Source organism: Megalobrama amblycephala, linkage group LG14 (genome assembly GCF_018812025.1).
Source record: "Megalobrama amblycephala isolate DHTTF-2021 linkage group LG14, ASM1881202v1, whole genome shotgun sequence".
Classification (NCBI taxonomy): Eukaryota; Metazoa; Chordata; class Actinopteri; order Cypriniformes; family Xenocyprididae; genus Megalobrama; species Megalobrama amblycephala.
Window position 1 is genome coordinate 29,234,798 of NC_063057.1, and position 23,078 is coordinate 29,257,875.

The 23,078-nt window shown below is 37.1% G+C and overlaps 1 protein-coding gene and 2 long non-coding RNA genes across 7 annotated transcripts in view; 2 read left to right on the forward strand and 1 right to left on the reverse strand.

Moving 5' to 3' along the window:
• The window catches only part of LOC125245150 (complement C1q-like protein 2), a 158,544-nt gene extending 148,326 nt beyond the window's left edge, over nt 1-10,218 (forward strand). Inside the window, exon 4 of the mRNA XM_048155640.1 lies at nt 8,396-10,218. Coding sequence (XP_048011597.1) covers nt 8,396-8,673 — 278 coding nt within the window. The 3' untranslated portion in view covers nt 8,674-10,218. The remainder of the gene's footprint in view (nt 1-8,395) is intronic.
• Nucleotides 10,219-14,540: 4,322 nt separating this feature from the next.
• Nucleotides 14,541-16,023, forward strand: LOC125245163. Of its 2 annotated transcripts, XR_007179445.1 has the most exons (4): nt 14,541-14,737; nt 14,814-14,888; nt 14,971-15,066; nt 15,678-16,023. It is a non-coding gene; the product is annotated as an uncharacterized LOC125245163 (long non-coding RNA). The 2 variants fall into 2 exon arrangements; XR_007179444.1 differs by having other exon boundaries at nt 14,541-14,888.
• A 784-nt stretch (nt 16,024-16,807) lies between these two features.
• On the reverse strand, nt 16,808-20,773 carry LOC125245162. Of its 4 annotated transcripts, none has more exons than XR_007179443.1 (5): nt 19,609-20,773; nt 19,430-19,464; nt 19,059-19,158; nt 18,720-18,887; nt 16,808-18,610 (listed from the first exon to the last, which is right to left on the reverse strand). It is a non-coding gene; the product is annotated as an uncharacterized LOC125245162 (long non-coding RNA). The 4 variants fall into 4 exon arrangements; XR_007179442.1 differs by having other exon boundaries at nt 19,430-19,503; XR_007179441.1 differs by lacking the exon at nt 19,609-20,773 and having other exon boundaries at nt 16,808-18,061; nt 18,180-18,610; nt 19,430-19,594.
• Nucleotides 20,774-23,078: the final 2,305 nt, after the last annotated feature.

Consider the following 23,078-nt stretch of genomic DNA (forward strand, 5'->3'; position numbering starts at 1 on the left):
AGTTTAATAAAAAGAAAAACAACAACTGCAAAACATTTATTGGAAAAACACTTATTGAATGTTTAAGTGATTGATAAGAATGATAATAGTTTAAAAGAAAAGAAGCACAGTTTGGTTTATAAAAGGAAATGATAGCTTTTCATATAAAAATGTTGAAGATAACTTGGAGGAAAAAAGATGTTTGGTTTAAAGAATGAAAGACAACTGGTGTAACACATTTATTAAAGCATGTATTAATTAAGAAAGACAAAACAACTGTTTTTTGTAAAAGTGTTAAATAAGATAATTGCTTATTAAGAAAAGAGACAAAACACTTTATTGTTATAAAAAAACTTTAATAAGAATGTAGTTTATAAAAAAAGACAACTGTTGTTTTAAAACTTTATTAGGAGCATGTTGGTAGAATAGAGAAAAACATGTTTTAGAAAGAGCTTTGGTATAAAGTACAAAAAATGGTAATTACCTTTGGATGATGTGTTTCAAGACAAGACATCGGAGACAGCAAAAGAGAAGAGTCCGGGAACAAAGAAGTGAAAACCTTCATATGTAGACTGAGAAATGATTCCAAAGAAGATGACCTCAAGAGGTCAGATAGTCTATAAAAGGCTGGAACGTGAAGAGAACTGGACATGCTGCTTCACGCCTGAAGAGCTTCTCCGGCACCAGAACCATTGCTGAGATTGCCTCCATTGCTGATGTTGCCTTGACTGAAGAACTTTTTAATATTTATACTTAATTTAATTACTTGTATAGACTGTTTGTAGAATATATGTACTGCTAAAAATACAAACTGTAATAAATACATTAACTTATAACTTAATAACCAATCTCTGCCTCATGTGGCATTAATTTAAGTCGTTGAACCTGAACAGACCACGGAGAAGTCTTCTGTCTGATTGTAAGTATTTTTAAGTGCTTATTTTAAGTGCATAGCAACATAAGTAAAGAGGGCGGGTATTTGTGAACGGTCAATTCTGCGCTGAATGTGAAGGCTGCCCACTAGATCTCACAGTGTTGTTATTAATTTTGCTGTGTATTCAAACTCTTTCTCCCTGGATCTCCCTGCAGTAAAGAGTGTCACGTGATCGAGATCAACACATGCTGAGCTTGTGCTGTCTATTATTGCACAGTGCTGATAAACGGTCAGCACTGCACAGCTCGAAAAAGTAGCGCTTACATTTCACTTTAATTTTGTTTGCCATTTCTGTCTCATATGAAACAGAAATGGCAGCTCTTATCAGTTGTGCAATGTGTTGCTCGCACCAATCTCTATCAAAACTTAGTCGCACTGGCAGAAAAAAAGGTCGCAAAATGTGACCATTTAATCACAGTCTGGAGTCCTGACATCATTACTTCAGGTATGAATGATTCTGATTGGCTATGAAAATCATAAACAGTAAATTCCCACACATGGACTGATAGGCAGAAGCATATTGTGATGGAATTTTTTAATTAATCATAACTAACATTTTTTTTTCCTTGCAGGAATAACATTTATATGCTTTTGAAACCTAAATGTCCTCAAACTTTGGGCCTAAATCAGTGTGTGTCTGAATCATTTCCAAATATAAGAAAAGGGGAAAAGACACTTAGGGACAGCTAGACAACTAAATCTAAATATAATAGCACCACGATATTGAGTAACCAATGAAGTAATAAACGCATGATTTGGGCAGATCTTGCTTTACCTAGTAACATGAGGGTTTGACATATGAAGAACCAGTCATATTGTAGAATGCTTTGCCATGCTCCTATTCTATATAAACTGTTGTATTCTTCTTGCTGGTGGGATTCTCTGTGATTGATACGAGGTCCTTCGGCTGTGATTAAAGCATATTCTAAGGCATAGTCTGGAGTCTGTCTGGTTATTGCTGTGCAGCAAGTTAGGGGTCAAGATGTTAACCGAAATATTATTGAGTGTCGATTAGGAGATGCTCCGGAAGATCAGGTATATTGTTGAGTGTAGATTAGGAGAGGCCTCAGGTAAACAGGTAAACTTAAGTCAGGTGCGTAGGGTAAAATCTACCACAATGTCTTCACTGATCATGTGGATGACACCTGGGCCCAGAGTTAGGGACGAAGTGACCCCCTGGGTCACAGAACTACATTATCTAGGCGCCAACACTCCCGCAGAATTGTTTAGTACAGTTTACTGCAGAACAACTCATGTCAGTGTGAAATAAAATGTTATGGAAATGTAGAAATTGAAGTTAATACTCCAATCTCCTCCTAAAATAGGTCTGTTGGTGCTTCTCTGTCAATCTCAGGTGTCAATTATGATGTCAGTTAACTTATATCAATGTGATGATAACTACATAAAATGACAGTAAGTATCTTTGGAGAAAAAAAATTGAAGTGTAATTTGATTGTTTAGTTATCTCACGTCCCATTTAATTACATGGAGAGGGCGGTGTTTATGACCTATACTGGGACCAACCACCTAGGGGTGACCACAGTGCTTTGTCTTCACTTTTCAGGACTTGTGCAGCATGCTTGGTTGTGGCCAACGAGCCTATTCATGGACTTTCAATATTGGGACTATTGTGTTGGTGTTCATAAAAAGGTCAACAGTTTGTGTTTTGTTTGGTGTTACCTTCTAGCAAATGAGTAAAAAGGGAACAACTAAACTCTCCTTGTGATAATGATTCAACCCTTTCGTAAAGAGTTGCAGTTGTTATAAAAAGTTAGAAATCACTAATAGATAAATAGTATTTAGTGGACAGCACATATGTCCTGTGAAGCAAAGGGTACAGATGTGTCACAACACCCTACTTAAAGGGATAGTTCACCCAAAATGAAAATTCTCATAATTTACCCACATTAAAAGCACATTTCCCACCATGCACACTTAAAACAACCAGAATGGCGGTGGCACTAGGGCTTTGGCCCATCATCTCTGCTTGCAGCTATATATTTTTTTCTGTGCATTTCTGTTGTACATTTGTTATCAGTTATCTCCTTCAGACAAAAATGGACCAATACTGACAACGGAGTTACTGTCAATACTGTAAGAAAAGCATTGATAAAAAAAACTTAACCACTTAGTGATTTTGCACTATATGACCAGATTCTAAATACACAGTTATGGCAAAGGTTTAAATACTAATAGGAAATATATGTGCACAAACAAACAGTAGTATTACATACAGTGTAATTTTAGACCGACTACTCTGCATATGAATGTTTATTTTAGATGATTTTTGCTACACATATTTAATCAAATTGTTGAATATAATGCAATGCTTAAATTTTTTTTTTTTTTTTTTTTTTTTCTAAGAATTGCCTAATGTGAGCCATATAAACCTTGGAGAACTAAGGATATTTTTAAATACATCTTGGATTGTGTTCGTCTGAAAGAAGATTGCCATATAAACCTAGGATGGCTTGAGGCTGAGTAAATCATGGGAAAATTTTCATTTTTGGGTGAGCTATCCCCTTTAATTAGCTTATAAAGCCCACATTTAACATCACCGAAAAAAGCCCAGTGATCTGTCAGATCCTGTAGGTCGGTTAGTACAGTTTACTGCTGAACAACTCATTTTGTTTATGTGAAATCACACAGAAATTGAAAATTAATAGTTACATATCTTCAATCTCCCCTCAAAGCTCTGACAGTCCTTAGAGAAGCTGTCAATCATGAAGATACGCCCCGTTTCTATAGCATCAAATTGCTAGCTAAAAGCAACCATATCACAAAAACGAACAATTGAACATACAGTGGCATGAAAAAGTATGTGAACCACTTGCAGAATCTGTGAAAATGTGAATAAAAAAGGTTTTCACCCCCTGGCTCTTAATGCGTTTTGTTTCCTTCTGGAGCATCAGTGAATGTTTGAAACTTTTTTAATAGTTGAGTTTGAGTCCCTCAATTGTCCTCAGTGTGAAAAGACGGATCTCAAAATCATACAGTCACTGCTGGAAAGGGTTCAAATATGCAAAAAATCCTTGAAAACTGAAGAATCTGCAGGAGCTGGAGGATTATTCTGAAGAACAGAGTTCAGTTTAACTGCTCAGGACAAACAAGAGACTCATGAACAACCATCACAAAACAAAAAAACAGTAGTGGATCATCAGGTAACCACACACAGTATTGAGAATCAATGGTTCACATACTTATGAATGGGGTTATTTTAATAAATTCAGTTTTGTCTCGTGAACTAAACGCAAACATCTCTTATGTAAAATATCTTACTCAGGACAGTACTAAATAAAAAATAACATGCATTTTGTATGATCTCACTTATTTTATTAAAATTATTCACATTTTCACAGATTCTGCAAGTGGTTCACATACTTTTTCATGCCACTGTATATCAGCATAATAACAACCACCTTAAATGACCAAAACCATCTTTTGGAAAATTTTATTGGAAGTGTAATTTATTTTTTTATTTTGACTCAAGTCCCGTTCATTTGTATGGAGTGGGTGGGGTTTATGACCTGTACTGTGTCCAGCCACTAGGGGGCAATCAAAGAGCCCGTGGCTTCACTTTTCAGGACGTATGAGGCACACCCGGTACATAACCAGCTAGTGTTCAAATCTATCTCATTACCTTGGCCCGATTCACAATAGTAAGCTTGTAATAATGTTTTTAATTTGACTGGTACTGGTAGGTTTCCACGGGAAATACGAGTTTGCCAGCATGTCATTTTGATGGTGGATTGTAATGGTAAAGATGGTAAAGATGACCATCATCATTGACAACTGGGAATCACCAGTAGTAAAAAAAAGACTTGGGACTGCAGAGTAGCTCACAGCAAAAAAGAGAATGTGACCAGGCCTTTGCAAAAACAAGAATAAAAATATCAGCAGGGCTTTTGAAAGATGGCATGAACTTGTTTTGAACGGGTTAAAAATGGATGCAGAGATTGCTTTTTTCTACTGGACAGGTAAGACATTTTAATGGTTTATTAGGTAGAATGCTTATTAGATAACACTAATACACACTAAATACACAGTCTCGCAATGTTGATATTGTTAACATTAACAATTTGAGAACATAGTATAACAATAATAATTTTCACAGTTATGAGCTAACTTTGCGATCGTTAGATTTAATCACCATTAGATTTATTGTAGAACTTTTTTTAGATAGTCAAAACAGAAGTGGCAAACATGTTACTTACTTGTTCAGATGACATTTTCCAGTAAAACTTATTATTTATATATATTTATATACAGGGCTTGACATTAACTTTTTTGCTCACTAGCCACTCAGCATTTTCACTGGCCACAATTTTAATGTTGGTAAACTACATTTTATATGATTAAAGTTGACTTTGTTATGCTTAAATTACTTTATTCTGAGTCATTTTACTTGATTTAGAAGATTTAAAACCCTTTCAAACTTTTAAATGCAGATTGACCACCCAAATCAAGACTACATTGTATATCAGCTGGTATGTAGCCTACAGGTGGGCTAGGTGGACAATATGAGAATGGGCTAATATGAGAAATTTGATAAGTTATTTGTGTTAAGCTATATAAAAGAACAAAGAAGCAAATTACAAAAACAATAGTAAATTAAAAATAATCTTTTTTCAGATACAGTAGGTTTATTTAATATATAGCCTAGCCTACATTTATTTAACATCTTTTGTTGTTTGATTAACATTAATGACAGACAGGTAGGCCTATTTAATTGGGCTGCTGAATGCATGGACGTAACTGACGCATATTCAGTTATTACCCACCTGTTTACCTCCACTTAAGCCATAACCGACTGTATTCACGCGAGGTACTCCACACGATGGACATTTAGACATCTGTGTGCACGTGTATTTGACTATTCAGGCGCGAGGAGAACTGATCGCGCGCGAGAAAGAGAGAGCGCGCACGCGAAAGAGCGCTTCTGTTGTGTGTCATTCAGCGCAATTCCGCCTATCCCTCCTTCACTAACTGCACATAAATAACGAATTGTGTGATTGGATTGTAATTTTGTGCTACGACGATCTTCGATGATCATTTGGCTGTAAACTGAAATTATATTCAACCCGCCAAAGTGGCTAGTGGGAGTGGCTGTCTTACCCGCCACAGCTGAAATCTACCCGCATTTGGCGGGTTGGTGGGTGTTAATGTCAAGCCCTGTTTATATATATGGTCGTACTTCAAAGATGGAGTATCTGTAATTCGTAAGTACAGTATTCATACTGGTGCGGTGACTGACAGCCATACATTTTACTCAAAACATTAGAGTCATCTGCGCTGAGAAGCCATACCGATGCACAACCCATGTAAAGATAATAATTCCGCAACTGCAATTGCAGGTTTCAAACAGAGATGGTGACAAAGAGGCAAAACTTACGGACTGCAGCTTTAAACTCCATCAGAAACATTTGTTTCATTAGTATAAGGCTTCAACATTATATGTAAACATCACTTACTAATTTATTTTTGGTGTAAATTAACATCCAATCTTGCCTTTTCTGTCAAAACATAAAGCTGGTAAACCTGGTAACTTTTGTAAGATATTCACATGAATACCAGAGAGTGGAATATATCAGCGGTAATAAATACATCAGAGATCAGGATAATCACTGACACATGACAATAGCTAATGTACTGAATTTAAATAAAGTAATTCAAACATGCCTATGGATGTACATTTTGAGGTAATAATTCCTCAAAGTCACACAGCCCGTTTTATTAAGTTAGGTGCTATAAATACTATTAAAGTGTAAAAAGATTTTATCCTGCTCTAGCGTGCAGATCAGACTATCCATTCACATGAGCAAAGGTTTCTGTGATGAAACAATCTTCTGTGATTTTCACTCCGCGTCTCATAAGGCTGTCGACTGCTGACCTATATGAAAGCAAGTTATTAATCAACATAGTGCCACAAATGTTGTAAATAGAGATAAACATCTACTGAACCTGGAACATTCCTTTGATTATGATTAACAATTAACTTGAACTACTTATTTATCTGAAGCAATATAAATCAAGTACAAAAGACAGTAAATCAGGATACTATAAAAGGAACATGAGAGGCTGTGAGGATGACAGAGCAAGAGCTGGAAACAAACATCAGTGAAGAATGAAGGCTTTAGTATGTATACTGCTGCTGTTGGAAACCTTTGTGTTTGTCGTCCAGCAGCAGGTAGATGGAGGACTCAATGAGAATGAGATCAGTCAACAGATCAGCTCTGAGGACGGAAGACAGAATCCACCTCAAACAGACACTTTGAGAGCTGAAGCTTCAACTGACAGACAACAATACTGTGATCTGGGCATCCCTGACATCCATGCAGCACTGAGAGAACTGACCGCCACCGTTACAGAGCAGAAAGAAAAGAACAGAGAACTGACCGCCACCGTTACAGAGCAGAAAGAAAACATCAGAGCTTTAGAGACGCAACTGAGGGAAGAGATGAACAAGAAAAATGAAGGTACCTCAGCAAACCATTCACTCTTTTATCAATGATCCTCAAAGTAAAACACCAATGCAATACATTGTATTGTGTAAATGTTAGTGTAAAGTTGAGTGTATACTGTGTAAATTGTGTTATCTATTACAATAATCAGTGTAAATGTCATTTAACAGAATCTTTATTCCTTCACAGAAATATCAAATCTTACTCTGGGTCAAGTGGAGTTGAGAAAGGAAAATAGAGGTGAAAGTGTGCTTGAATGATGTTAAATTCAGTGTATTCATTCTCAGTGTAATACAGTAATATATCACAATATTGCTTATGTTTTTCAATAACAGACAGAGAAATAGCTTTTTCAGCTGCACTGAGGGAATCTGGCGGTGGTCATGTTGGTCCTTTTACTGATGAAATCACACTAACTTACAGGAACGTCTTCACAAACATAGGGAACGCCTACAACCCAATTACAGGTAATTATCAATGAAATGGAGTCATAAAACTCAGTTTATAGTAATGAAAACCTTCTGCTCCATTCAGACCTCTCTGCAGTTGTGTAATGTGTATAAGAGAATTAGTGGCCGTTTACACGACACCAGTTTCAACTAAAAATGATAAACTTTGAGTTTTGTATTTTGGCCGTTCATTCACAAAACAACAGCATTTTGGGGACCTGAAAATGCAAACCTTTGAAAATGTTATTTACAAACACTATTGGAAACAATACTGTTATCGTCTCTGTGTAAACTACAAAAATTTGAATTTGTAAAAAGCGGTGATGTTATGCGTACTATGTGTTCAGTCTCTAGGCGTGTAGTGTTTTTAAGTGGTTTCCACGGATCTGTTTGAACGGGATTGTTTTGACATCGTTGGCATTACACAAACGTGTCCGTTTTTAAGACATTGTTGTTGAATAAATGTAGCCTGAAATGATCTGCCATCTTTCTAAACTATTACACAGTGTGTTTGGTAATTGAGCAATCATACAGGAAACAGCTGATTCTGTATCTCTTGTTATTTGATTTAGGTGTTTTCACAGCCCCACTGAAAGGAGCGTACATGTTCAGAATCTCTGTATATGGTCATGGCCCTGTATCAGGTGGCTCCATTTATAAGAATGGACAGCGTGTGGTTATGGCATATGATTATCAGGCTCAGGATCGGTTAAACTCCTCTAATGGAGTTGTGTTGATCCTGGAGGTTGGAGATGTTGTCTATGTTAAACTTTGGCATAACGCAAAGATATATGATGACCAGTATAATCACAGCACATTCAGTGGTTTCCTACTGTTTCCCTTAAGATAACAGGAGCTTTGAAGAATGTGATTCTAATAATTCTGAACCTTCAGTGTATGACTTAAGATGATAATCATGAAGAATCATTATCATATGAACCTGTATTAATGAAAACTAATATGTGTTTGAAATTTGCAGTAGATTACTGTATAAAAGTCTGAGCTGTTTATGTAACATTGTATAAAGAGTTTCAGCACTGAGACAGACGGGACATGAATATCACATGTGACTCAAAAGTAGGGCTGTCACGATTCCTCGATTAAATATGAGTACTCTATTTTTTTTTTAAATCCTTGATTGCAATCTACCCGTGTCGACTAATGTCGAGTTCACACTGCATGATTTTCAAACTCATCAGATCACTGATCTTTTCACACTGCACCACTATCTGGAACAGCATTCAGTAACTGCTGTGAGCACATTGCTCCATGGATCGGCGACAGGGGGTTACATATTACATGACTTTACAATAGGAAGAATTGCAGACTCTGTCTGGTCCGCAAACTACGCTTCACAACCAAACACACGAGCAGTGATAAGGGAATAACACAAGGACACGTGTGAGAATTGTTATTAAAAATGTTAGCCTGCAAGAAGCTTGTGATCCAAATTGTCTGTGTGCTAACTTGCATCAAAAAGGATTAAAAAAAGAAAAAAAAACATTTAATTTTTGAAAAAATGAAAAAAAGATTATGGCGGAGGAAATGTTTGGTGAGACGTGGGTCTGTAACTCCTCCCCCAACTTCCTGCTGCCCTGTATCTTGCTCTCTCATTGGCTGTAGGTCATCGCTGATGTCATTTTCAGTCAGAACTCATTTCACACATCAGGATTTTGAATTGCAGACAAATCCAGATATTTAACATGCCAAATATCTCACGAGCGTCAGCAATGCATCATCAGTTCTCTTAGAACGCGTCTTTGATCATTCACACTGCATGATTGTCACTCATGTGAATGAGCACCGATTTCCTTCCGATTTCAGGAATTTGACGGTGGTTTCGGTAAATCTCTCAAAGATTTATCTGTCGTGTGAAAATGGGGCCTAAAATCATGTGCATTCCATGGACGAGAGTCAATGAACCGCATTATTAGACCGTTTCTAAGGCTGTCTCAAGACAAATTATTTGTTCACAATGTACACTCACACTGTTCATTGTGATTTTAATTGTGTAAGAGAGACGTGCCAGTTAAAAATTTTTGATATATGGTTTTATGAGCACACACACCTAGTGCATACAGAAAACCAGCTGTCACTGCGCATGTCCTAAACTGAATTACCTGTAGCGTCTTAATGCGTTGTGTCAAAATCTCGAGGTTCACATAAACAAGTTTTGTCTTAAGTGAATGTATCTGGGAAAGAAATCGTGTATGTTAATCAGTATATTGGATCAATGCATTACTGTAGATTCAAATAAAACAATTCAAAATAAATGTTATTTACGAAGACGGATGTGTAATATAGTGCAAGAATACTGATGTAATATTGCAACCATTTTTGTGCAAAAGATAAACAACTTAAAGGATTAGTTCACTTTTAAATAAACTTTTGCTGATAATTTACTCACCCCCATGTCATCCAAGATGTCCATGTCTTTCTTTCTTCAGTCGAAAAGAAATGAAGGTTTTTGATGTAAACATTCTAGGATTTTTCTCCATATCATTCATTTCAATGGGCACCAAACAGTTGAAGGTCCAAATGGCAGCTTCAGTGCAGCTTCAAAGGGCTTTAAATGACACCAGACGATGAATAAGGGTCTTATCTAGCGAAACGATCGGTCATTTAAAAAAAAAATTTAAAAAGTTTAAGTTTTATAAGCACAAATGCTGGCTTTGCTCTTTTCTCCGATGCGCGTTCGTGACGTCACATAATACGCAATTATGTTGAAAGGTCACGGTTGACGTAGGCGTAGCAACCACAGTTTCATTCGCTCAGGATTGTGTATAGGAAATCTCTGAAAAGTGACAAATTTCTGTCCTGACAAAAAATTTCGTTTAGGCTTTCTAATATTAAAACACCCAGGATACGCACACATTTCAAGCGTGAGTTTAAAATATTCTAACTGACTGCCCGAGTGAGTTTTTTTTTTTAAGGCGACCCTTATTTTAGAACGTTTGCCCTTATTGTTTCCATGGCGACGCGTGCGTGTCACGAGCGCTGAACGTAGCCACAATAACACTGTATGAGAGATGGATCACTATTATAATGCGAGATGGGCGCCGCCATCTTAGTTTGCACTGCAGTTCACAGAGTTCTGTCAGTCTGATTTACAGCAGGTGAATACATCAGTTTCTCCTGAAATATGTAAGTAATATGTATGTAAGATATATGTAAGTAAGTGGCTGGTGAACTGGAAGAATAAGAGAGTAAACTTTATAGTTACTTAGACCCATTATGTGTGTCTGATATGAATAAATGTCGGCAAATTATATTTTAATTCACTGTTTATTGATGCTTCCACTGACGTCTGACATCAGTGTGTATTTTATAAACTCCAAATGTATTGTTTAATGGTGCTTATGCGTATTTAAATGTCTGAAACCTTAAAAGAAACATTATGTGGCTGAAAACACTGCATAGCTGTGATGACAAGAGAGCGCGCGTCCGTCTCGCAGCCAGAGCGCGAAAGCACAGTTTGAATGTAGCAGTTATGTGACGTCGCTGAACATTCTAAATCCCATATGTGGAACCGTACGCCCAGGGGCACAGAAATAAACATCCCATATGTGGGAACGTACCGCTCAAAGGGTTAAACAATAAACTGACACAAATACATTTGAATATGTGTATATGATCCTCCTTCCGCACATTTGTAATGTAAACACTGACTCGATACTTCCGCCTACGTCAACCGTGACCTTTTCAACGTAATTGCGTATTATGTGACGTCACGAACGCGCATCGGAGAAAAGAGCAAGGCCAGCATTTGTGCTTATAAAACTTAAACTTTTTTATTTTTATTTTTTTAAATGACCAATCGTTTCGCTAGATAAGACCCTTATTCATCGTCTGGTGTCATTTAAAGCCCTTTGAAGCTGCACTGAAACTGCCATTTGGACCTTCAACCGTTTGGTGCCCATTGAAATGAATGATATGGAGAAAAATCCTAGAATGTTTACATCAAAAACCTTCATTTCTTTTCGACTGAAGAAAGAAAGACATGGACATCTTGGATGACATAGGGGTGAGTAAATTATCAGCAAAAGTTTATTTAAAAGTGGAGTAATCCTTTACGCTCATTCAAGAGCATTTGTAGAAATGTTGTTTTACAAAATAATAATAATAATAATCTTTACAAACAAATTTCTTGGTTATTAAGTACATACAATGTAAGTGAATGGGATCAAATGTTGAAGGCCATAAGGTCAGCCATCAAACACTGAACTGGACTAGATCCAAAAAGCAACAGTATGAACACAAAGAGGTCTGAGACCACATTCCTACTTGAGTTGACCAAAAAAGGATCTGAGTCCTCTTTCAGGGACAGGGAAACTTAACGTAAAGAGAACTGGGTCCTTTTTCTCTTGGTTCACCTCTTGGTCCACTTAAATGGGTCTGAGTTCAGTTCTTTTAAAGAGGACTCAAGTGTGAAAACACCCTCAAACTTCATCTGCATCTGCTGTGAGTTTGGGTTACTTATAACATTAATCTGTGAACACAATGTGCACCATTTCAGCAGATTTGTAATGTAAATCTTTTATAAACTTATGCCAACACAGGAGAAATATGCAAACTCTTCATTGTGATTTCAAAATAAAAGTTTAAACCCTCGCTCTGAGTTTGCATGTTTTGATGTCCACATATTCTTGCAAGAAATTACAGTGGCTGTTGCATTTCTATGGTAAAGAAGCGGCCAAATATTAAAGATTAAGTGAACATTTGAATTAAATGTAATTTGGCCATTATTAAACAAGGATTGATCTGCTGTAAAGTGGAGATGGTCCTCACTGCAGAACACAAGATTCAGGGGGCGGAGATCTAGATCCAACTCCTCCCACTTCACATATCCTTTAACCTAGCCTGACGTGGTCATACTCAATTCTAGTCAGAATATGAGTCTGATACTGCTCCATTGGGCTTTGATTATGGGGGCGTATTTCAACCGATCCAGGAAAGACCTCAATTGGATAGACCTACAACCAATCAGAGCTACAGAGTAAGTGACGTATGTTGAGCGACGCATAGTTGTCAACAGAACTCTTCTTAGCGACCATCGGGGCCAGCTGATAAATCAAACTTTTGCCGAATCCCGTAGGAAGGACGGCAAAGACATCTTTCCCATCGACAAATGCCTTGATCGCGGTCCTCTGTTCCTTTTTTAAAAATTAATGCGCTGTCGACATCTTCTATAACAGACGCGATGGCGGAATCTACACATCTCAGTTCTTCAACAGCCATCATTGTTGTAAACTAATTGACCTTTCGCAAAGACTCGCCCCCCTTAGTTAAGCCGTGGCGCTGTCACGCCACACAGTGTGGAAAATACATTCCCCCCTTAGTTACTGTTGAGCAATTCCATGCAAATGTCAACCTTGCCATGAAAAAATAAAGTTTTTACCAAAATATCAAAAGCTGTTACTGTAACGAATGGAGACTCAGGCTGAGATCCATTTGCAAGCTTTATTACAAAAGTAAGCGTGGTCGTACAGGCAGGGTCTAAGCAGGGGCAAACAGGAACAGCAAGGGCTAGGCAGAATCGTTGTCAGGGTACAGGCAGTAGATCGAGGCAGGCAGATATCATTCACAGTCCAGGAAACAATAAACAGTTCAGAGGTATGTAGCAAGGAATCATAAACGGGTAACCAGACAGGATCAAGAACAGATAGGCAGACAGGATACAGGGAAACGCTCAGAAATGTTACACAAGTGAAAACAAGACTTCGCGATCAGGTGATGAGTGTGTGAGTCTTTTATAGTCCAGGTAATGCATGGCAGCTGGGTGTGGTGATTAGTGTAGTGATTGGTGGAGTGAGTGCAGGTGATTGGCAGAGAGGATTATGGAGAATGTAGTCCAGGAAATGACAGGAACTGACGGTGATCGTGACAGTTACAAGTTATCCATTTAGGTCTGTATTATATTTTATTGGTGTGCTGTCATGGAAATTTTAAGGAAAGTGCTTTGTTTATTCACCACAAATGAGGTGTGCACAGATACTAAAATTACATTTTCAACCAAACATATTTCATGCTTTCAAAAGATGAATCAAAGACTCCCTTTTTTACACTTAAAGTTAACAGTAAGCATTTTGCAGAAAGATGGGGGCATGACTGAGATATAAATACTCTTACTTTGTTATAACAACACTGCCTTTTAAATTTATAAGGGCTATATTTAGGAAGTCACAACGCTTCAGTGCTGTGTCACGTCCGTAACGATTTACAGATTAAGTTTATATTCTATAATAAATATTAATACAAATAATTTGAAACTTTCTGAGCAAAGACAAAATATGTCAATGCTAATTATGATTTACAATTCATTTAACTTTTTTGCTCTAAACAACCTTATTGATGCGTTACGGACGTGACCGTTACGGATGTTTCTTAATAAATATAGGCCATGCATGTGATATGACCAGCGCATATTTGTTCACCATGATATTGCTGTTAAATTTACTGACATATATTACATTGATCTCTATTACTGTATATTGGAACATTTCAGAAAACAAATTATTCTAATAACATTTTAGAAATAAATTTTTAATAACGAAAACATCATAATAATAATAATAATAATAATAATCCTTACATTTATATAGCGCTTTTCTGGGCACTCAAAGCGCTTTACATATTGAAGGGGGAAGTCTCCTCAACCACCACCAATGTGCAGCATCCACCTGGATGATGCGACGGCAGCCATATTGCGCCAGTACGCCCACCACACACCAGCTTATTGGTGGAGAGGAGACAGAGTGATGAAGCCAATCAGTGTGTAACAGGATTAGGTGATTGACAGCAGTGTTTGCCTATCAGTGAATAGTACCTCCTATTTAAAGGCCAATTGGCTGTTACCTGGGATGCGTCACGTCCGTTTTCCCCCTTTGTTTTGGCTGTGTTGACGGTGGCTGTGGGTAAGTGTGCTGTGTTTTAATATGGTGACTTAGACATTGTTGGCGTGCATAATCTGAAAACTGTTTATTTAATTAGAGTGCAGTCTCTATATTCTGGTGCTGCTGCCCTTTTTGTGCTGCTTAGTGGGTTTGATGACTGTTTGCCTCTCAGGTATGTAATGTTAATAGCTCGTTGAGTGGTTAGTATAAAGTGAGTATAGTATATTTAACATTTTTTTTCTTGCCTAATTTAGTATACATGACTTCCTGTACCCCATGGTGGTAGCGGTGGGTATGACTGTGACAAGCCCGTGCCTATGAAGCATTTTATTCGGCGTGATATCCTGATGGTAAGTGTTTTTAAAGGCGATTTATATCTGGGTGAGCATAATATTATTCTTTTTATAGATATAGAATAGGATTCTCCCTCTCGTTCTATGTTATGATTGTTTCCGTGAGCACTTGCTGCTGTCTTCGCGCTGTTAACAGAGCGGCGGTCCATACAGTCGCGTCGACTAAGTCATCAACGTTTATTAAAGGGGACTGCTGGTTTGATTTTGTTACGTGCCTTTCTAGTGCCCTGCTTCATGTTTTGGTTTATTTTATTATTAGTTATCATGGTTAAATCATTTAACCTTTTTCTTTTTCTTTAAGTTTGTGGACATTTGCTTGATTGTATTGCTTTGATTTTTCTTTTTTTTTGTGAAACTACAATCTGTCAATATGTGCATGTTTAATCTATGAATGCAATTCAAATCGTGTGGTGATCTACTGTATAGAAGTTGGTGTTTGTAACAATTTCAGGTGCTCTAATTATCTGATTTTCTGGTTACATTGTTGCTTCTCCTCACTTCTGTTTGTTGATACCACTTATGTGAGGAGTTGCTGCATTGATGTTCATATTGCCTTTTTTGCCCAGTTTATTTTCATAGTTATTTATTTTCTTTTTGATTTATTGCAGGAGCTGGGGTCCCACGGGTGGTTTGATCTTCCTCCTTGTGGTGGTGGTTCTCCTTCATCGTGTGCAGTGTACACCTTGAGTGTTTGATAGTCTGATTAGAGTGCACAGGTGTGTGTGCGCGTGTGGAAGTGTTCTTGTGAACCCAAACTCTACATTGACCCCAGCCGTTGGGAGCCTCAGCCCCTGCTGGTATTACTCCGTCTTTGTTTTATATATACATACTACCTCAAGTTGGTTTTGTTTGATATTTTTCTCTTTTTGTAATTTGTGTTCTTGTGTTTGAAGTGGGGTTTTATGTGTTTTTCTGTGATTCATTGTTTTGTATTTTAATTAACTTTTGTATTAATAAACTTTTTTTTTTTTTTTTTTTTTTTTTTTTTTTTATTACTTGCGTCTCTGGCCTAATTTTGAGGGAACCGAACCTGTGTGCTCTATTATCCAATTTGATTGGTTTGAGTATTTTCCCTGGGGTTAATCCTTAGGGTGGCGTAGTCGGACTTTATTACTGGTGAACAAAAACTTGGGCTTGTGTCTCAAAATTACACCGCCCCGCCACAAGTGTATAGGGATGATTAGGAGGCCATGATGGACAGAGGCCAATGGGCAAGTTTTGGCCAGGATCATGAAACATTATGGTATGTAAGTTTAGCATTATTACCTGAAAGATTATCTGAGAGCGAGAGAGAGATGAACAGGCGTGCGCAAATGTTTATTCAGCTGATCGCGTACTTCCTACCTCACGTGATGACGAGTTTTCCCTCACTTTCCTTCCCGCGCGTGCCCTCTGTGGCCAAGAGGAGTTATTTCTGAGGTGATTGTAGATCTATTTCTGGAGAAATCTCTACTTTATTTGCAGTAATTGGTAAGTAATTTCATATTTACATGTATATACACTTTAATTTAGAGAATAGGGTATAAAATACTTATATATATACATACATAATTATTGCAGGACACTTAGTCAATTTATGTAAGTGAGAATAGCAAAATAAAATAAATTGTGACACATTACACCTAAAAAAATTCTGTAAAATTGTTAAACATTTGGGACCAAAAATTATTCAGACACTTTGACCTGACTATGTTTTGCTTAAGTGTTATCTGACATAATTACGATTAATTTTTTTCTGACACAGAAAAAATTCTCGTCATATTTTACCATTTTTAAACTACAAGGTGTCTGAATAAATGCTGGTTACACCGAACACACTATGGCCATGAAAGAATCAGCTTAGTCAGTTTTAACTATTTTTTTATTACAAAATATCAATGTTAATAACAGTAATTAACAATACAACAACAAAAATAACCAGTAATAACAAATACAAATAACAAAGAAACAACAATAAAATTAATTTACATATACATCTCATCCTACAGTACGCAATGGCAAAAAATAATGCTGAAAGACAAAGGGCATTCCGAGAGAGGAAGAGGGATAATGAAAATTTCAAGGAACAGGAAAGGAACAGAAAAAAAAGCAGAAAGACAAAGAAAGAAAGAAACACAATCAAAACAAGAAGCAGAAAGAGTCAGGAAGCTTGCAAGACTAAGACAGAAAAAAAGGTGTTTGCTGAAGAAGTCACAGATTCCTGCTTTCCAGGAGTCCCCACAGAATTCACCATATAAATCAAGACAGTCTCTGAGCAAGGCAGTAAAAAGAGCACTTCAAGCTTTACCTAGCAGCCCTCGAAAAAAATGTACAGTAATAAAAAAAAAAAAAAAAAAATCGCAACATCACTGTGCCTTCTTCCAGAAAAAAAGAAAATGAATAGTATGACCAGCACAACTACTACATATGATAAAGTCAGGGAGTTCTATGAGAGAGATGACATCTCAAGGCAAGCACCAGGGATGAGGGATGTGGTCACAGTCAGAGAGGGACGAGTAAAAAAGAAAATCCAGAAACGGCATTTAACAATGTCTATTCTAGAGGCCTACCGCTGCTTCAAGATTGAACATCCAGAGTCTATAATTGGGAAATCTAAATTTGCTGAGCTTCGACCATCTCATGTACTCCGGTGTTCAGATACTCCAAGAAATGTTTGTCTTTGCCGTTACCATGAAAACATTAAGTTGGCCCTGGATTGTGTACAACATATTATTCCAAGGCAAGCATTCCAGAGCACACAGAATTTTGTTGAAGCTGTGGCCTGCAATCCAGACAGTCCCCACTGTATGTTAGGTCAGTGTGCTGAATGCATGAATGGCAAGCTGCTGGAAATGCATGTCCTCAGTAATATCCCAGAGGAAGAAAAACAAATGAATGTGACCTGGTACACATGGCAAGCAACAGGAGGGCTGCCGAATAAGGTCCAGAGGAGTGGCACACTAGGTGATGTACTTGGTTTTCTCAAGGCAGCTGCTACAAAATTTCTGCATCACTGTTTTGTTAAGAGAAAACAAAGCACATTTTTCCAGGCCAAAAAATTACAAGCAAAATCAGACAAGGAAACTGTGGTGCTGCAGGTAGATTTTGCCGAAAACTACACCGCTGCTTACCAGGATCAGATCCAGTCAGCACACTGGCATCAAAGGCAGGTCACAGTGTTTCCCTCTGTTCTGTGGTCTGATGGAGATCCAGAGTCATATGCCATAGTGAGTGACAGCCTGGAACACGACAAGAGGTCTGTGGCAGCATTTCTCACAAAGATTGTGGAAGACAATTCAAGAGAAACATCCTGCAATGAGAGTGATGCACATATTTAGTGATGGAGCTGCCTCTCAGTTTAAAAACAAGTTCATCTGGTGTTTCCTGTCAACCACATTCAAGGAGCTGTTTCCATCTTTAAGAGTACAGTGGCACTTCTTTGCCACAAGCCACGGCAAAGGTGCAGTGGATGGTGTGGGAGCAACAGTGAAACGTGCTGTTAACACTGATGTCCTCAGCAGACAGGCTATCCTTGTGACGGATGCTGCTTCATTTGTAGATTCTGCAAGGAAAAGTTGCCCAAACACTAAAATCAAACTTGATTGCATCCACTGAAATCACAGATTTTATAGAGCATCATAGGCTGATTGATAGATGGGCCAGTACCACACCTGTTTCGGGCACTCAGTCAGTCCATCACATTGAGCCAGTCTCATGGGGAGAAGTGCGACATAAAATCTACTCCGAGGCAGAAAAGTCAGGTGTCCATACATTTCTGCTTCCAGAAATCACATCTGCTGAAAGTTCTGGACACCAGTCCTCTGAGCTCCAGTCAGCAGCTGCAAAGAACAACTGGAGATCAATTAAAACTGGAGACTGTGTCTTGGTCCAGTTCAAGGCAAACAAATCATTCAGACAGTTTGTCGGACTTGTTAACAACCGAGACCAGGAGGCAGTGGAAATAAGGTTCTTAAGAAGGAACGACAGTGCTGGATTTGTCTACATCTTACCTGTGATGGAAGATAAAGCTTGGGTGACACCTGACCAAGTGATTAATACTTTCAACCCAAAAGTAGACAACAGAGGGAGGTATCACTTTGAAGAGGCAGTCTTTGCAGAATAGAGAGGGAAAAAAAATAAACAGAAGTCATCTAATTAATCACATTTGTTCTCATTAATTTGATATTTTGCATTGTTTGTTGTTTTCCCTTGATTCATGTTTTAACTGCATTCATATTTGATCATTTAAACATCTTTACAATATTTAGTAACATGTAAAAAGTAAAGATTCTGCCTACAATTAATTTACATATTTTTTAATAAATCTTATTCATAATGATTCATGTTCATAATAAGCAATTAATATATACTGTATGCTTACCTTTCCTGGACATCTGTTTTACAGAGCTCTTGTTGCTACAGAATGGTCAATAATATTCAGTTAGAAATGTTGACCTTTGTAGAAAAAAAATGTCAATTTTATTTTTTTCAATTATTTATTAAACATGTTCACAGTAAACAATAAATTAAAATATTCTGTGCAGTGCACTTTATGCTCACCTTTTTTTGGACTTTCACACATAGTTTTACTGCTTCTTCTTAATCTTCATAACATCCAAATGCCAGCCATTATTAAACTCGGTAAATCATGCATAAATGAAATGAAGTATTAATTTTGATTTTGAGACAATGTATAACATGTCGGTTATTCTTACAATGCATTGGCTAATATTGCAATTATTTTGACAAACACAACGCAGCTATTTTTACTCAAGATTGCGCATTCAGTCACGCAAAATGGGTATAAACAGTACGATCATTTTGACACAAAACATAATATTGCGATCATTGTGACACACGTTTGTGTTTTGCATACCATTCTCCACACGGTTTGTCCTATATAGACACAGGCCTACACACTTACAATCGGACAATGTCTCAATTCATCTAACCGTGGACTGAGAGGAAACCGGCGATCTCCGGAACTTAATGATATGATATTTAATAGCTGCTGATTTTATATTTTCCGGGGTCTAAAGTAAACATCACATTAGCAAGCAGTATCATGTCCGAATTGAGTTTTGAACATGTACACGCATTTAACAGCACGAGAGATCCGCATGAACATAGGCTAATCTATAACACAGTGATTTCAGTGTTAATTTGATTAATTGTGGATCCTTACCGTACTGATGTCTCAAAGGTAAAAGTTTGTTGGTTTAAATATCCAGCAGAGACCGACAAATAGGTCTCTGTTAAAGTTTTTAAAGCATTTTATCTGATTTTCCACAGTCAGGCAAGAGCCGATTTCAGATCTGTCACGTCCGTAACGATGCTTTTTCCTCATAAATGCAAAAACAAAAAATAAATAAAAATAAATAATTTATGTTCTATAGAGAGCCAACCCTTATCCTTTCAGTTGGTATTATTTCTTTTGGGTTGTGCATTTTAATTCGCAGAATTTCTTCAAAGTATGTTGTCACCCAAAATCTGAATATTTTTTTTGTCACGTCCGTAACGCATATTTATTTTCCTCTTCTAAAATATAAAACACGTGTACAGACTGATATTTTTCTGATGCCTGAATTCTATGATTAGGGTTTTAAGAAAATATAAAGAGATGGTTCAATATATTGATAATGAATACATTCTATGAGAATTTATATTTCAAGTTTTGACCTCAAATGTCACGTCCATAACGCTGGAATTGCTCTGTTGCTTTGTCCGACAAACCGTGGCGCTGTCACGCCACACAGAGTGGAAAATACATTGCGGAGCAAAGAGGAAACTGACAACACATCGACAGACGAGACAGAGCAGGTTACTTATGATATTAAACAAAGTCCCAGCTTTCAAACTGTGTAGTTATTAAAAAATTCAAACAATAAAAACCGTTTTGTGGCTCTTTAATGGGTTGTGACCATGATCGTGACAGATTGCTGTAGCGCCTCAGCTCAAGAGGCTCGTGAACCGATCATCTCTTCCTACTAGTCCATTTATAGCATCAAATAAACATGAATGAACATGAGAATCAATGTTGTTTCAAACGCGGAAAGACGTCAATATGCACAATTTTTCAAGTTTAACTCCACCGATGTTAATCTTCTAACTCCTGACTGCTTTGTCAGAAAAAATGGCGGATGCGGCGTTCTGATTGGTTAGATCGCTTGTCAATCAAACTCCCCAAGCGCTCTTTGATGACGTGGCTGATTACGTTTCTGGTGATAATCTGTCAATCATCGCCCTGACAATGTGATTGGTCCGAACAGTTTCTGTTCGGGCATAATTACTCTACGGATCGAGTCCAGACCGAACTCCCTGACCTCAAAATGTTGTGAGCGGGGCTAAGTTCGGCTGGCATCCAGGCTACCTTTAACCTACCTGTCTCCGCCTCCTGGATTTTGTGTGTTCTTCAGTGAGGGGCCACTGGTAATTTTACAAAGTACTGCAAGAATATTACAGGAACATTACATACTGTACAACAAAAAACAACACAATACTACACAATTATCACACCAATTTTATGTGGTACTTCTGAAGTTTTATCACATGGAATACCACAGGACATTTTTGTATGATATTATATAATATATAATCTCAAGTAAGGCTCGCTGGAGCCTGCAGTGGACATCCAAGTGTGACGTCAAAAGCCACGCCTGTGCTCCATACGTCACCTTATGACTTCACCAGAAATCCGCCTTGCGGGTAATTATATTTGGTTACAGTGATGGGTAGGTTTAGGGATCAGTGTTTGGTAAAGGCAATCATACTGTGGTAACTGTTTTACACAATTACCACATCAGTTTCGTGTGGTACTTTTGATATTTTGTCACGTGGGATACCATTTTTGTAAGGGTAATACATAATCTGGTAATTGTGGTGTCCTAATTAGAAATAAAACTTAAAAATAACCTGACATTTCATACAGTTGATTGATGAGGAATATGATGCAGGGCAACAACTCACTGCTTGATGAAGCCTATATAATGCAGTCAGAAAGTCCATAAAATTAGAGTGTTTGTCTCATATTTAGATCATATGAGTTAAGCAATATCACACGATAATGAATGTGCAATATTACACAAGTGCTGTTTTTGTCCCATAACCTATATATAATGAGTGCAAATGCAATACTGATTTTATCAGTTCAGTAAATAAGAAGTTAAAATTGTGTTATTTTAGACAAAATATTGTCTATTTTGTTCAATTCTGATAATGAAAATGTAAAGACAAAGCAGAACTGCTTAGCAGTGTTTCATTTCTGAATCAACTGAGTGAAATCAATGATTCAGCGGACCATTCATAAAAGACTTGTTGAACTTAAAGCGGCGCTACAGACCGATCGATGTATGACATCAAAAGTTCAGCGAAACTGATTCAAAAGCATACGGAGCTGTCTGCTCTCTATTCGCTCTCACAGTGCTCTACTACTCGGATGTCAGACATCAAGCGCCGCTTCAAGATGCCTGAAGAGAACCATTTATTTACTGCACTGTTGAACAAATCCAGCCGTTTGAATGAATAAAATGAATTAATGTGAAAAACTTAATCATCAAGACATTTAGTTTCTTTTTTAGAGTAATTTTATTTAAAAAAAAAATTATATTTCATATGTCCATTTTAATTAAAAAAGTAAAGGTATGGTTCACCCAAAAATGAAAATTCAGTCATTATTTACTCAACCTCATGGTCCAAAAGTTCATGTGTAATAATTTCTACGTTGAATCTAATTAAATATTTCTTTCTGAAGCTATTTTTTGTAGTGTCTATTTGATGCTTTACAATAATGACTTCAAATGATCTTTTGAGGGTAATTTCTGAGCCAAAATTAATGTGTGATTAAATTCATGTAATTAATTAGATAAATTTAATTGCTTGACAGCCCTAAATAAAAGATAAATAAATTCTGGAAATTTTCATTACAAAATCAGTCATTTTGACAAAAAATAAAAAATAAAAATGGGTCTGATAAATATATCATGAGTCCTTCGAAGCAAGTATTGTTGGGGAAATATTCATGAAAATATGAG